The sequence below is a fragment of the Coffea arabica genome, chromosome 6e (assembly GCF_036785885.1).
Source record: "Coffea arabica cultivar ET-39 chromosome 6e, Coffea Arabica ET-39 HiFi, whole genome shotgun sequence".
Lineage (NCBI taxonomy): Eukaryota > Viridiplantae > Streptophyta > Magnoliopsida > Gentianales > Rubiaceae > Coffea > Coffea arabica.
Genome location: NC_092321.1, coordinates 5,228,389 through 5,244,619, shown reverse-complemented (window position 1 = coordinate 5,244,619; position 16,231 = coordinate 5,228,389). Strand labels below are relative to the sequence as shown.

Below are 16,231 nucleotides of genomic sequence, written 5' to 3'. Positions count from 1 at the left end.
ATGCGGCTAATTTATTAACATATATTTATTTGCGTGTAAGATGAGGTGAGACTGAGAGTGAGTGCAAGTATTATTCAAGAGAGCAATGAGAATTTCTGGATGCGGTCGAAGAGTGGACTAATACTACTAAAGGAGGCAGGTCGTCTCTGGAGCACACTAGTACGCCCTAGTCCCTACCACGCTCTTTTATCTTAACAAAAAATCTGGTAGGTCGTCTATTCTCACGGGGGGCATCCTCCGGTCAAAGTCCTCTATTCTCGAATTTTTAGCCAAATGGAGTAATGAAGGACTAGGACTTTCCATCCTAAACTGCTATTGGCTGATGTTCAACAGTCAACAACACACTCCAGACCATACATCTATCTCTTCAATTCGTAAGATAACTACTGTTGTATGTTATTCTTCTGCCAATAATATTAATGTGTACATAGTACACGCATTAACCTTTATGCATTTGGGACCCTAATAATTGGTGCTTTGTTATGTATTGAAAAGACTTAAACTCCTTTGCCAAACAGGCAGCGAACTAGGCCTGACTAGTTACACATAGAGTTAGGCTCCAACGTTCCAAGGATATAATTGTTGAATCTTCTGTGTCTTTCTGATCCAGTTCTGATCATCTTTCCAATGACTAGAGTAAGATCATTAAATTGTGTTTTAGAGAGTAGTAGCAAGTAAGTAGAGCAAGGGAACCTTTTCTTAATTCACCACAAAAAAAAAAAAAATCAACTGGTGTATATTGATTAGTGGTGGGCTTTTCTTATTTTTCTTGTGTCATCATTGAAGTTTGTAGACAAAGAAAAAGATCCCATCTCTTCCTTGAGAATTCAGTCACGTAAAGATTAACTGTCCCTGGACACCCTCCTATAGTTGAATGGCGGCCTTTGGGAGTTTAAGTGATCTTCCCAATCTTTCTGTCGATTTCTTTGAATTCTAGACTCGTTCAATTCTGCATCCATCTGTTCTCGTAACTTGGTCACATGAGTTCGCTATTTACTATACAACCGAGGAAAGCCCTCTCATTGTCTTAATAAAGCACTCTAATCTCAGCTTTGGTCTGGGTATTCTACATCACAAAGTATTAGAAAAAAAAAAACAGAGAATTACTTCGGCCTTTCTGATCGTTTAATTTTATTTAGCCCAGTGCAGGGGGGGAAAAATCGAAGAGGGAGGTTAAAAACAGAGAGAAAAAATATTCATGTGTGGGTCTTCTGTCCTCCAGCAGCCCGATCGAGTTTCTTGACTTCTAATCGTTTTTTTTTTTTTTTTTTCCCTCTCTACTGTTCTCTATCCTCACCCCTTTCACCAATCCGTAATGAAGCAATTAATGAGAAAGACTAATAGCTGTATCGCACAGCTTCCCTGCTCCTTAAATCTCATTCCTCTTCTGTTTAAAAATAAGGATAATTGTACAGGAAAATTATTACTTTTACTGCTAATGAAAGTAGTTGAGATCGATATTGCTCATCTGGACGAAATATTATGTCCTGTTTGGGCTTCTAAAACAACGTTAATTATTTTCTCCAGAAAGCCAAAGGTACCCTTCGAACTCCAAAAATGGGATTCTATACATAATCTAAATCCATATACTCCCTCCGTCCCACTTTGATAGTTTTGGTTCTTTTTTCACACAGTTTAAGAAAAAGTAGTTAACTTTGTTGGAACAATAAATTTAGGTAGCTATTTTCCTAAAATACCCTTACATTAATTAGAGTACAATTTTATGGGAACTTGACTTGATGGTAAAAAAAGAATAAACTCTCATTAAATGGGGTAGGTTTATAGTAACAACAACTTACATTGAATAAGGGTATTTTAGAAAAATTAAAATACAACTACATTCTTCAATTGGAAAGTTGACTACAATTTGGGACAGACGAAAAAGAAAAATATGACTATTAAAGTGGGACGGAGGGAGTATAAAACTAGAAGGATATTTGGAATTTGAAAACGAGTAAATTTCTATCTGTATTAGCGCCCATATGATTTGATATTTAAAAATCAGTTTGGGCGAGGGGGATTCGTAGCAAGTGATAGTCCAGGTTTTGGACAAAAAAAAAAGGGGATTCGTATGAAAATGCAAAAGCAGAACCAGTTAAGAAGGAAATGATTTTGCATGGCCATGGCGTGTATCATAGTCCAATCAGTAGAAAATCTTAGGCCACATTAATGATTTAATTTTGTCCGTCCTTAAGCCAGTCAAATATCCAAGTCAACGGTCCAAGTGAATTGCTTGACGTTCACAGTGGTATCATTTTTCAAAATTTCACAGTTCTTGAAAGGTCGCGGCGGTATCAAGCTACGAATAACAATCTCTCATAGCTGAAAATTTTTCAGTTCTTGAAAAATCTAAAATTTTTCCAATTTCAGGGCAGGAACGATTCCAGTGAAAATATTTTTTTCAGCAAGTGAGATGTGAACGGAACAATCTGTTGATATAAAGATTGATATCTCATAGCTGAAATTTTAATTGGGTCGGGTCACTTGCGTTAATTTTAAGTTGTGAAATTTGCCTCTAATTTTTTTTAAACACATCGTATGTGTGTGTATATATATATATATATATATATTGAAATATAATCTTGTATCTGAAAACTCAGATACTGTGTTAGCACGAAAAATTATGCAGTGCAAAATAATTAATTTTGTAGACCAATCACAAGATATTGCGTTAGCACGAAAAATATAATTTTTTTTTTTTTTTTGATAGTTGTGACTAGATTGGTAGGCCAAACTCAAGAATAACAACAAAGGCAACCAAGAAACACGAGTGGGCTGCCCCCACGTGAATGGGCTGGTGGTTGGCGCCTCTTCTTCGGGACCGTCAGGTCCTGGGGTCGAACCGCCGCAGCAACATCAGTTCCGCCGTGCATCTAACGTGCTAGGTCTGATTGGGGCGTCGGGCTGGGCCGGAGTGGGATTAGTCGGGCCGCCTTTACGGAATTGACCCGGACACCCACTTCGTCGACAAAAAAAAAAAGAAACACGAGTGGGCTGGTACGGGAGGCAATCAAGCCTTTAATCAATCACATAGTCCAAACTGCAAACTTGCGGTCCGGACTTCAAATCCTTAAATATGCCAATAAAATTATAAAATCTATTTCAAATTTCATACCTGAATACAGTCCAACTTTATTTTTCTAAACTAACTTTCATATGAATTCTAATTTAGCTATTGAATAATAAATTCAATTATAAAACTACTACTAAATTTCTAAATAACTTGATTTAGTTGTTCCAACATATTGAGAGGATCCAAACTGCCTTCAAACGGGCCGAGTAGTATTTCTATTTAATGAATGAAATATGTTTTTCTTTTCTGGCTACGTACAAAAGTAAAATGGAGGTATTGCATGATTGAGAAACGAGATGAAGTTTTCTGTATATGCTAACTTTTTTGTTCTTATAAAAAAGAACAAGAAACAACATAAATGATACTCCCTTTTGTTACGTCAAAAAACAAAAACGAACTCCATTCCAGTGGCTGGAGGATCATGCAGGACACCAGTCATCAAAATGCACAGTATAACAGAAAAAATGTAATACCAAAAAGCATAACTCTAGGGATACACAAGCAACGAATCCATTAGATGTAAAACGACATTTTCTACTCTTGTTCTGCAAAAGCATCCCGCGAGACGAATGGCTTAATCTCGCAGTCGGTTTGACTGTTTGTCCTATACTCGTAGGGTAACGACGAAAACGCGTAAGGGAAGAAGTATGACCAACTGCAATCGTAATTGGAGTCAACCATTCAATTCCGCGGTGGATTAATTTTTAATATATTGATAATTTAATAATTTTTTTTCTATTAACACTTTTAGATGTATGTCGTATGTGCATGAGAATTTCATATTTGAATTCATATTATATAATATGATGCATATTTGTTAATACAAAAAAGAATTATATATTGAGTAATAGTGTATAAAAAAATTATCCTTACATGATTTGACATAGAATATACTCTCACGGATGAATGATCGAACAAATTGCTTCTAGCAACGTCACTTTGCAAAGCTTGAAAAATGATTGTACTTACTTTTTTACTTTCCTGTTTTCATACTTTGGTCATACCCAATAGCAGTGTATTTCGTATGGAAAATGGGAGCATGATCACACTTAGGTTCTACGTCTACCCCTAGGGGTGCAGGGTCTGAAAATATTTTGTACGGGAATTAATAGTCAACTGCGTTCGTCAATTGGAAACTTACTTCTGCGAGGAATTTATATATTAGGGTCTGTTTAATTAGTTTAATATAAAATATTTTTATATTTTCACACGATTTCTAGTGGTAAGCTATAACTTTAAAAGTCACAAACATGTATATGACTCTACTTCTATCATTTGCGATTTTAAATTGTCGAGAAAGTTCTCACATATTAGGTTGGAAATAGCTAAAATTTAGAGATGAGGAGATCGAATTACGATGGATTTTAGAAAATTAGCGACTAGAAGTGACATGTTATTTTTAGAGTTACGTCCGCTATCACATTATTTTTATTACATATATATGTATATTACAATTTCACCACGGAAAGACACGGAACATGTCACGTGTAGAGGAGGCAAACTAGATTCGATTTCAATACAATCCGTTGGCCCAATTAGTTTTCGAATAGGCAACAATCTTCTTTTAGACCAACTCAAAATCTTCTAAAAATTGGGCCTAAGGTCCACTACTTGCTCACAAACAATCTTCTTCAAAATGGGCCTAAGGCCCACTGCTTGCTCAGTTTGGAGACATGAGCTAAGGGTAAGAAGAGCTAGACTATGGAAGACAGGTAAAGGAGAGAGAAACTCGTTCTGTCGTGCAGCTGCAGAGGATGGGAAGGTATGCTGTCCGTGTCTTCATGTTAATCCTCATCCAAACTTCTTCTTCTAAACTGCTTGTAGTATTATACTTTCTATGCAGTTATTTTGTAATTTTGAAGTAATTCAAGATATGCTGGCCCCTTTCATTCTTTACAACGACGAACTTAGCCCTGGGGCTGTTTTTTTTTTTTGTTTTTTTTTTATGGGGGGGGGGGGTGTTCAAATGTTGCTTCAGTTCCCGTTTGCCCTCTTGTTCAATTTGTCTTGATTTTATTTAGTGGACTTCTTTCACTAGTGTTTCATCCCCCATTATGTGTTCTATTTTTTACTTTTGCGGGTTTTATGTAATAGGAAAACTCAATCTTCGTTAGATACTACCTCGTATGATTCGTTAAAGAATACCTGACCAAACAAAAAAAAAAAAGGGAAATGCTTGGTCTTTTTTTCTTTATTCCCTTTTCCCCCTTTTACTTTCTCCTCTTTTTGGCTTAAATTTTAGCAGTCATACTTGGGGAGTAGTCCTTATGTACAGAATCTACCTGGAATTTTGTTCGTAGTTCCTAGTTATATGTTTTCAACTTCGTTTTGTGGGACTACTGCCTGATAATTATATGAACATTTTTTTTGGTTTAATGTGGCCGTTCTGTAATTCAGAAACAGCTTACCTTTCGGCATACTAGTTTTCATTCAATTTAGCCTTGAGTTCCAAAAATTGTAGTTACATTTCTTTCTGGTCATAATTTTCAGCATTGCAGAATTTACCACCTTAAAAACCTTCAAATAGACATCTAGTTTCATGTTCCTTTTTTCTTCGGTAGAAAATCTTCTCAGTGGCATTTGATTTATGGTAAAGCATATTAATTAGTGTGGATAAATTTGCTACATTTTGTTATATTGGTTTGTGCGATCCTAAGTTGGTATAAAGAAATCACTTTACTTATTCTTATCTTGGACATCATAATTGACTTTTTCAGTATAGTATAATGACAAACTAATTCTTCCTTCTCATTATTAATCAATTCATTTTGTCTGGTTTTGTGGGATTTTAGCATGTGTGAACAAGCTTATGGTCTTTTGGTATTCTTTCTTGGTGGCCAATTGAGGAGGTGTGCCATAGGATCTTTTATGCTGTATTCTTTTTAGTCATTTTTTCTTTAAATTGTTTGTCATGAATCAATAGAGCATGTATCATATTCTTAAACTGAGGATTTTGTGTCATGTTGTTAATCATCAGGTAAAACATTGGTACGGCATTTTCGCCTCCGGTCTCGTTGGGGTGTAGAAGAGGAGATTTATTGAATGAGTGATTGCATGTGCTGATGGTTAATCTTGGTGCAGCAATAAGGGTGCCCATGGGGGTTTAGTAGTTGAACAAACCCGAAGTAGCTTCTCCACATTTGCTGGTACAACTGTGTATTCTAAAGATTTTGACTTCACAATCTGCGGTTATTATACTCTTGAATTTATTTTAATATTTATCTCTAATGATGCTATCAAGCTTATATCATATTGCATAATTCATCTTCTAAAAACAGGTGCTATCATATGTTCAATCTTGACCAGCATTCATGAGTACCTAATGGAGTCACCGGTAAGTTACTTTGTTGCCTAAAGATTTTTGGGTCATATAGGTTACATTATCATTTTAAGCATTTGGGCAAACAAAAGGTTTTTTTCCCTCATTTTTTCTTGGGAACTATTTACAATGGATAAGCTGTTATTGAATTTCTGTAAATCTGACATTCTAAAAATTCATTTTTTGGTTCAAATCATCATTTCTTATTTAGTTCGTCTTCGTTGGGATGCCAAGTTGAAGTTCGAAATTCTACTACTTTAATGTTCTTTCTTTGCTCTTGTTGTCTCAGCACAATAAATCAAATTCCCCACATGAGATTGGTGATCGCTTAACGAGTGATGTTGTCGTAAGGCTTAGGACAGAAGAAGGTCGGGACGATTGGGTATATTGTCATTCAGAGATCTTAGTTGACAAGAGCAAGTATTTTGCTGACCGATTATCTGACAATTGGCCAACATGCCAGATTCTTGACTCACGCAACTGCGTTGAGGTATATTGTGAAGAATCTGACTTTGACTACCATGTCAATGCCCTCCGACTCTTCTATGTCAGGAGAGATGGTTCATTAAGCGACATGTGGAATGGCGTAAGAAATGCTATAGGCATACTGCAAGTGGCCGTGAACCTGGGGTGCCCGCAAATCATTACGGCATGTGTTGAATATTTGGAAGCTGTCCCATGGGAAGAATCAGAGGAGGAGGAGATTTTGAAAATCATACCTGGCATGGGATCACAAGTGGAACCAATTCTTGCCCGACTCCAGCCAGTCAATCACACTTCTATAGTCAAGATTTTTCTCTCTACTCTTCAAATTGCCACCTCATCACCCCCTTCACAAATGAATGATCTGAAAACCTCGGCTCAGGAACAGCTCGAGTACATGCTAACTGAGGATGATGATGCTCCTTTATTACCAGCTGATGAGGGGATAAAGTTTGAGGTACTACAATGTGTCAAGAGAATGTTCAAGAAATTTAGGTATCTTGTAGAGTCTTTGTATTGTGGTCGCCAAGATTCAGTGTCCAAGACAGGTGAAATTCAGTTTTTCCATTCATGTTTGATAGACTTGTCATGGGCTTACCAAATATTGGCCAAGCTGGAATGTGTCAAGGATTTTGTTTGCTGCTGGATGGAACTGTCAGAAAGTATCATCAATGTTCTTAATTTAGCAATTCCATTGATGGAGACAAAGTTAAAGGTTCTTGAAGTAACAGCAAAAGTTATAGAAGCCATAGGGTATGGCACTGTTGTCTTGCCTGCTACAAAACGCTTTCACATGGTGAAGGTTTGGCTTCCATTTGCTAGGGTTGTGAAATCATTGATGGATACTATCAGTGGGGATGATGAGAATGATCTGGCAATAAAAATTGATGGTGAGCTCTGGCAGTCGTTGGAATCAGCTTTTGTTTCACTAATTCTTACATTGCCATCTAGTGATCAGGCAGAGATTTTGACGGAATGGTTGGCTTGTAAACATATTCAGTATCCTGACCTGACTGAGGCATTTGAAGTGTGGTGTTACAGGTCCAAGGTTGCCAAGCGAAGGCTGGCATTGCTTGGTGGAAAAAATGGTTTGACTAACATAGAATAATAACATATCTTACTTAAATTTTGGTTTTATTTTGTGATAGTTTTAGTAGGCCATTCAAATAGAAAACAAGAGAATTTCTTTAATGCCTGAACCAGAGTGCGACTTGAAAGCTAAAACATATTCAGATTGGAGTAAAGAATGGTCGATGGTTCAATTTTTTGAAAATCCTGTCTAATTCATCTCTTGCGCCAAACAACTAATTACAACTTGGTAATTTATCTCTTCCAGGCATTGCTATAACATGATCTAGTCAGATGCATTCCAGCTATTCTGTTCCTGTCTTCTGAGTTACGATTATTGTGAAAGAATTATCTGTTCTGATATATCTTCTGATGTATCTGGCTTTAGTTCCTGATGTGGTATGTGCTTTGCCAAGAATAATGCCTTAAAACGCTTGTTTTCAGGTGGTTTGTCTCTTTTGAACTTACTGCTTACTTTGATCACTGATGTATTCTTTTCGTTTTCTTTAAAGAAAGATGATGTATTTTTTCGCTTTGGAATGTAGTTAATGGTAAAAATTTATAGCAGCAAATTTCAGATTGTCAGCTATTTACTCTGTTCGCCATATCCTTTTGTTTTTTTTGGACTTGAAAAATGCGTCATTCATTCAAACTAAATCTGCAGAATACAGCATTGAATGGGGAAGTTAACAAACCAAACTCTACTTGTCGCAAAGGACAATGACAGTTTTGACAGAATATGTGCTTGAACATTGTTAACTCTTTTAGCATGATCGACTCTTTAACAATATCAAACTCATTCAACATGATTCTGATGCCATGAATAAGGTTGCCAATCAAGGGCAAATCAGGCTCATTGTTGTTTATCTTCTGAACAATAGATAAAGCATCCCCTTCCAATTCAAAGTGAGTGATTCTATACTTCATGGTGATCTGCAAAGCTCTGAGAAAAGCTATACATTCCACTTGTTCAGCACTAAAGCCTCCTATGATTCTTTCAGCCATTGTGGCTTCAACCTGACCCAAGTGGTTTCTTACAGTCAGTCCTACAGCAGCTTTGTCTTCAGAAAAAGCCCCATCAACATTTATTTTTAAAAGGTGCTCCTCAGGTGTTCTCCATATACTCCTTTCTACAATTCTACTCTTTTCATTTTTGGGGTGCAAGTTCCTGTACTGTTGTAAAAAGGCCATAGCATATTCACTTAGTTGCGATGCATCTCTGTCTTTACCTTCAAAAATCCTCTGATTCCTGCACTTCCAAGTCATCCACATAGTTGTTGCTATAAGTTCTGCCGCAAGTTTGCCTTCTGCCTGCATTTAGCAATCAAACCAGTCTTTGAAGTTTGAAGCAGTGATCTATCATAAATTCTGATGAACTCCTGAGTTCCTCCAAACTTCCTGTGCATAGTCACGAGCAAAGAAAGCATGCTTAGCAGCAGTTATGTATTTCACCTTCTTACAAGGCTCGACATGGGATTTTTCATTTTTTTCTGTGACATTCAGTAATAGACACAGAATTTCAGCTTTCAGCATATCAAGATTAACAATCTTTCTGCTTTCAAACCCCCAACACCACCAGCCCCCCCACCCTTCCCCTTCTTTCCCCCACCTCCCTTCAGGAACCTCAATGTCATTTTGTAGCCTAGGATTACAAGATTATTGGTTTTCCCCATTTTGTCAAAAAAAAAAACAAAAAAGGACTGTGTAGCCTGTGAATACGTAGATATTGCCTCATTAGGTACCTAATGTTAAGTCCATTTCAGGAACAAATGAACATCCCAATTTTATTTTTTTTTTCTTGATGGAAGTTTGCACATTCATTTTTTCTTTTTCAGATGTTTTTCCTTCAAATCGTAGATCTGCTTTAAGAGGATAACTTTAGGAGGAGAGGCGTGCGAAGAAGGGGTCTTTCGATGCTTTGCACCAGACCAGAGGGTAAATGCCAAAGGAGACACTATCACCGTCGGTAGGGTCACATCGACCCGTAGCTTCCAAAGCAGTGAATGGCTTGTCCGGGATAAGGTCTAAATGTAAAGTGGTCCTATGCCATCAAAAACTTTTTTGACATCAAACTTTAAAAGCTAGTGCAGTCTTCTACTCAGGCAAGCAATGTTCTAAACAAACATCAATTTCAGCTGCAAATTATTATCGGATGTAGTTCATAAGCAGAGGTAATTGCCACTTTTGGCACATTACCTTTTCAATTGATGGATGATCGTGCAACAAGAAATCAGGTTCTCCTCCCATTTGACTATTGTCCTCGTGCTTCTTTTTTGCGACCTACCGAGTTTTCCTTTTCTTTTAGAAACAGATTATTCCTATGCAGACACATTATCCGCTAAAGTTTGTCATCTTTGGAAAAGATTTGCGCAGCTGATATTGGATTATCCTGGATCCTTTATGTTATTTTGTCTCGAAATAGAAAAAAAACATTAGAAAATGTGATGGCTGATTTATATGTGCTGTGAGGGAGAGGCCGCCGATCAGTTCACACTTCAGTCGGAGCAGTTTTCATGGTCTCAAAGATATGCAAGTCAATTTTCCTGCAGAACCCACTCTCTAATTGTCTACATTTTCGCTACTCCTGTATAGGCCTTCGTGACTTGAAACGATCAAAGAATCATGCAGGGCTGTTTCATGTAGTTAGAAAGTCAGGAGTTAGAATTCTTCTTTCTTGTGTCCGACAATGTGTGAATTGTATTCTTACATCAATTCGACAAGTAGATAGAATGGTGCCAGAATGTCTAATAAATTCTTCCGCAAAACCTGTTAAGCGGTTAATTGTATACCCAGTCAATGTCACCAAACAAATTCGTAATTGAGACAAGTATGAAAAGGAGACAGCATTTATAATGTGTAGTGTTTATTTTCTATACCACCCAAAAATAACTAGTCTCCATTACACTATTACAGTCGTTCTATTTTATCTGAAGCAACAAAATTAATATACAATCCTCAGCCATATCTACTAAATAAAGCCTAAACTATCTAAATATATCAAAAAGTCGAACCTGCAAGTATAGACCTGTACTATGAGGAAATATTGATGTTCTTTACACTACTATGGCATCCCCTTTTTCCTAGTAAATAAAGGGAGTTGAAGAAAATAGTAGAAAACAGCGGTGATCCCTGATCAGCATTCACCTATGCCTGCCCTTACCCTTGCTCTACTGAATCTTCAAGCTACAAAGTCTGGCAACAACTGTGCAGCGAACCTCTTGCGGTTCTGAATGTTGATGTTCTCATATACACTAGTCGAGTGACTAGATGTCGGGGTACCTAAACCGCCATAATCATTTGCTTCGCCAATTTCTACTCCTCTACCCAATTGTATATTTTGGTTCTGCAGAAAGTTTTGATGGTGTCCTGAAATGGAGAGATTTTCGCAATGCGGGAGCCCCAGAGTGAGGGAGACTCCATTACCTGAATATGGCCCTGGAAATTGATCGCTGCTAAACCTGCCAATTTCAGCAATTGGGTATGAACCAAATCCTCCAATGAAATTTGTTGGTGCCCCAAGTAACGAAAATCCTTCTCTGTTCTGCCTCTCATTGACGAACTTCATCGACAGTTGCTCATTGTTTGACTCATTGGGCTTTGCATCGATACTCACTGATGGAACGCTGCTTGGAGAGTGTAACATGTCTGCGCTTCGCAGTTTCTTAGGGCTTCCTTGGGTTATGCTGTCCATTTCTGGTGAACCGATTAGGTTGAAACCGGACTGATTCTGGATGTGTATTCCAGGTGGAGATGCTGTAGGAGACATTGAAATTGGACTAGTGACGTTCTGGTTTGCAAGATGGTCCTGTTTTGAGATAAAACCTTTGTTTTGAATCTCCAAGCTCGAGCTTTTCTCCTGCAGAGCATTGGATTTGGATCCTGAATCTTCGTTTTGCTCACTTTTGCTCGTTTTCTCCTCGGAGCCATTCTTTTCATGTTCCTTCATCTCCTCCGTGTACATTTCCTCAACCATTGGCTTCCAAAGTCGAACTCGGGCATTAATGAACCAATTTGACACCTGTATATCGGTAGAGTTTAGGCCCCGTTGGCGATAGGTAAGCAATGTCTGGGAACGTGAATATTATCAATTACCTGACTCCTAGTAAGCCCCGTCTGTTTGGCAAGCATGAGCTTGTCTGAGTCCTTGGGATAACTGCATTCATCAATCACGAATTGAATCGCGTCAGTTTAATCAAAATCTTTCTTCCAATTCAACAGTCTAAATTGAATTTCGACAGAGTAGTAGGTTAGATATGACAACACATACGGGTGGAGGAAGTGTTCGAAGAGCCAAGCACGAAGAACAGAAACAGATCGCTCGGGCAGCCCTCTTTGGGGTCTCCAAGCATTGTGCTGGATCATTCCCAATTGTTGGAGAGCTCTTTGTTGTCGAAGCTGATTATCAACGAATTTAAGCCTTGATCCCTCTATTTTCCCACCGAAACTGTCTTCTTCGCCTAAGCTCTTGCTTGCAGCTCGTATTTGGCCTAATATTGCGTCTTTAAGGCATCGAAATTGCTTCGAAATCGTTTGCAAAGCCAGGGCTGTGTATGTCTTCGCAGAACCAATTCCTGCTGCTTGTTCGAACCAAGAAATGACAATCTGCATTTGATTGTGATACTGTCTGTACCTCTGCTCCACCTTTCATACCCACGCATTGGAAGAAAGAAAACACTAAGTTATAAATGTATATACAGAGCATCCGCATCCATTAAGGCAACAGAAGAACTGACAATTCTCATGATAGCCCCGTAAATGAACGCTAACCTACTTCTTCAAATTGAATTATGAGAACACAAGGGGACGACAAGTTCAGGATCTCAAGAGAATTGCACAAATTGAATGCGGAAATCATTTTTTATACGGAAAATTCAACCAGTAGTACGGAGTAATAGTAGTGTTAAAAAAAAAAAAATTTTAAAAAGTAAGGTAGAGAACTCCAGTTAGATTTTCGAGAAAGGAATTATTGAAGGGAAATTTTCATGAGATCATGATTATTTGATAGCTACTCCTGCAAAGATCTGATATCCCACTCAAAGTGATGGAGACCTGACTCAGCCTTCCGTACCCTTGGGGCCGTTTTCACAACAAAAGAAAATAAACCACAGTTGAAGCCTTAACGTAGTTGCTTCAAAGTTGAAAATCACTTTCAGTTTATCGTTTATAGTACTATGCTTGCATGCTTTCAAAATCAAATCTTGGCTTCTCTACACCATAGAGCACAACATCAACAGACCGAAAAATAGCCTTACCTCATCAAGCATGTTAACCAGCTTTGCTTTCTTCATCTGTATTTCCTGTCTCTCGGCGGTGGTAAGCTCGGCACTGCGCTTGGCACTGTTCTCTCTTCCATTCTGACCTTCTCCGGCAGTGGCCGTCATCTCGGATGACTCTCCTATCTCCTTGGCCTGCCCATTAGCACCTTTAGCAGTTGCCGCACCACTTTTTACTCCCTTGCCAACATTGACAACTTCATCAAGGAGCTCTTGAGCTGCCTTCAAGTACTTAGAACTCAATAGCACACTTTGCATGCCGTTCACTCCGTTGGAAATCCCCGAGGCCGAGGAGGATGATCCCCCAGAAACCCTCACGTCATCCCCGCCAGTTGGAGATATGGCCGTAACCAGAGGCTGTGATGGGATTTCACGTTCAGGCCTAAAGGACCCGTACGCAGGCTGTTGAGAAGAGAGGCTCAAGGAGAGTCCTTGCTGGGCGCGTGACACTTCACGCGCCGCCCCAAGGTCCATGGCTGGGCTGTACAGGTTGTACTGGAGGCGAGGGAGGAAGGCGTGAAGGGCTGAGATGTCTTGCACAGACGCAGCGTGAGGTTGGTGGTCATGGGATGAGGTAGCTGCGGTGGCGGTGAGAGGGATGCCGACAAACTGTTGCGTGGGGGAAGGAGGAGGTGGCGCGTGGGGAACGTTCAGAGAGTTGGCTCCAGGTGCTGCTGAAGGTCCAGGAGTGTTGGAGGAGTTGAGGAAAACGAAGTTGCTTGGTGGTTGGACTTGGACTTGGACGTGAGGCGGCGGTTGATGTGTGTCAGAGTATCCACCGACGTAGCCAGCATGGTTCATGAGAATCAGAGTTTGCAAGCCATGATCCCCGCCGCCTCCTTGGATTTCCGAATTCCCATGAAAGTACGTCGCCATCGTGATCGGACTCTCTTTTATCTTTTTTTGCTGAATTACCTTCTTTTTCCTGTTCCTACAAACTAGTACTACATCAATGGAAAGAGACTACGTTAGCCTTCACTTCATTTCACATCCAATCCCAATAAATAGTTAAATACCCCCGAATACACACCCACCCCCATAACCAAAAAAAAAAAAATTTCCATCATCCACACATCTTATATAGAAATATAATACTACTACGAGTTAGCTTGCTGCTACTCACATATATACACACACGCGCGTATGTACCTGTTGGTCATATGAAGCTCTTAAACAACCTAGTTGGTCGACATAGTATTCAACCCATTCGGTTGGTCCTCCAGCTGCTGGGACTACTGTTCCGAAAGAGGTTAAAAAGCTCTTAAATTGACGGTGGAGACTCGGAAGGCTTGAAGCTAGTCTTCTGATCAGATAAGGCCTGAAAATTGCAGAGGAGGATAAACCAATGATTAACATAAACAGTCCCCATACCTAAGCCGCCTGGCTGGTCGATCAATCAGTGGAACAAACTGCAGGATTAATCTTGAACATGATAACTTGGGATTTGGGATCATCAGTTTCAGTTTCTATTCTAATAATTTCTACTCAGGGTTCCTTTAGATATTGAAAAGGAGCACGGGATTTGGGAAGAAGAGAGAAAAGTCGGAAACAATACATATAGGGAGAGGAGAGGAGGAGAAAATCAGAAAAGACAGATATCTGGAATGATGTATACATAGTTAATATATCATAAATTAATTGGTACGTACCCTGTGGTTCGAAACTCTCGTATGGCACGTGTTCCGTCATTAACATCATCTGCTGCAACAAAGTAAGAAGAATTTTGAGATACAGTGACAGAAAAAAACCATATCAGATTGCGAGTGAGAGAGAAAGAGAAAAAGAAAGGGAGGGGGTTAAAAAGAGCATGCAGTTTTATGGCTAAATTACATGAGAAAAGATGCATCAAGTTGAAGACCATAGAGAGGCCATACCTTTATGTCTATAGTCTATACCAAGCTTACCTAGGCGATCTTTATATATCTCTCTATAGATTGTTGTAGCAGCTGAGATGGGATGATATATATATGTATATGTATATGTATATATCTCTCACTCACTCAGTAGTCCCTTTACTTCTCTGCTGTCGGACTCAAATCAATAACTCTTCCTATCCCTCCCAACTTGACAGGGAAAAAACGGAAGTGAAGGTGGGCAGTGTTTTGGAGGGCGAGGTGGGGGTGGGGGGAGAGAGAGAGAGAGAGTGAGAGATCAAAGAGAGATGGGGCTAAAAAGGTAGAGAAAAAGATGCTCATCTTTATTCACTCATTTATCCACACACTTGAGTAGCTAGGTACCATTTCTTTTTCTTAGTATTGTTACGATAGGACGGAGGAGGAAAATTCCACTCCCTTCAAATTAAGAAGCAAGGAAAGAAAGGAAGTCCAGTCCCACATGATATTACTATGAACTCTTGCCTCATGTATGCTAAAGATTTACCAATTTCTTGATGTCATCCTCCCTTTTTCTTTCTTTCTTTCTTGCTGTGGGATTTTTCGTTTCTTTTTTTTTTTTATTTTTACTTTCTATTGGCTAGTTGGAGACTTGGAGGGGTGAAGTACCTGCGAATTGATCAAAGAAGGGGAGTGATTTGACCTTGTTTTGCAAATCATTTGATGCAGGCAGGCCAGGCACCTGCGTTGTTTGATGAGCTACTAAGAACTTTTCAGAGTGAGAAAGATATAGATGTAGATGGGTTTATGTGTGCGACTATGTGTGTGTGTGTGTGTGTCTTTGTTTCGTTACATATATGTAAAATCAATGCTATCATCAAAGTGTGTCAGAAGATACAAACAGCTGAAAAACGAGGAAATGTCCCCCTCCACTAAAGATTATGCAGGTTGTTAATATAATATCATCAGAAATTAATAATAATAAATTTTTTAAATACAAACGGGTAGAAATATCGGAGGAGGAGAAGAAGATGATGATGATGGTGATCTACTATGGAGTAGCATTAGGGGGGAAGGGATAGAGAGAGGGTCCCCTCTTTCATTATTGATTGCTCTTTTGTCTTTCTTCTTTCTCATTTCCTTTTTTTTCTTTCCAATATCTTGAATTGGTATTTTTTGTGGC

The 16,231-nt window shown here is 38.9% G+C and overlaps 2 protein-coding genes across 7 annotated transcripts; one reads left to right on the top strand and one right to left on the bottom strand.

Moving 5' to 3' along the window:
- Positions 1-4,745: 4,745 nt before the first annotated feature.
- On the top strand, positions 4,746-8,148 carry LOC140009374 (BTB/POZ domain-containing protein At3g05675-like). Of its 2 annotated transcripts, none has more exons than XM_072054665.1 (4): positions 4,746-4,835; positions 6,051-6,219; positions 6,352-6,407; positions 6,682-8,066. In XM_072054665.1, exons 3-4 carry the CDS (start codon positions 6,396-6,398, stop codon positions 7,981-7,983), a joined length of 1,314 nt encoding a protein of 437 aa, XP_071910766.1. In that variant the 5' UTR covers positions 4,746-4,835; positions 6,051-6,219; positions 6,352-6,395; the 3' UTR covers positions 7,984-8,066. The 2 variants fall into 2 exon arrangements, with proteins under 2 accessions (XP_071910766.1, XP_071910767.1); XM_072054666.1 differs by having other exon boundaries at positions 4,810-5,922; positions 6,682-8,148.
- A 2,641-nt stretch (positions 8,149-10,789) lies between these two features.
- Positions 10,790-15,888, bottom strand: LOC113696045 (BEL1-like homeodomain protein 1). Of its 5 annotated transcripts, none has more exons than XM_072054663.1 (7): positions 15,718-15,888; positions 14,866-14,917; positions 14,366-14,534; positions 13,196-14,160; positions 12,211-12,584; positions 12,036-12,096; positions 10,790-11,961 (listed from the first exon to the last, which is right to left on the bottom strand). In XM_072054663.1, exons 4-7 carry the CDS (start codon positions 14,090-14,092, stop codon positions 11,122-11,124), a joined length of 2,172 nt encoding a protein of 723 aa, XP_071910764.1. In that variant the 5' UTR covers positions 14,093-14,160; positions 14,366-14,534; positions 14,866-14,917; positions 15,718-15,888; the 3' UTR covers positions 10,790-11,121. The 5 variants fall into 5 exon arrangements, with proteins under 5 accessions (XP_071910764.1, XP_071910761.1, XP_071910762.1 ...); XM_072054660.1 differs by lacking the exon at positions 15,718-15,888 and adding an exon at positions 15,091-15,669; XM_072054661.1 differs by lacking the exon at positions 15,718-15,888 and adding an exon at positions 15,091-15,669 and having other exon boundaries at positions 14,866-14,914.
- Positions 15,889-16,231: the final 343 nt, after the last annotated feature.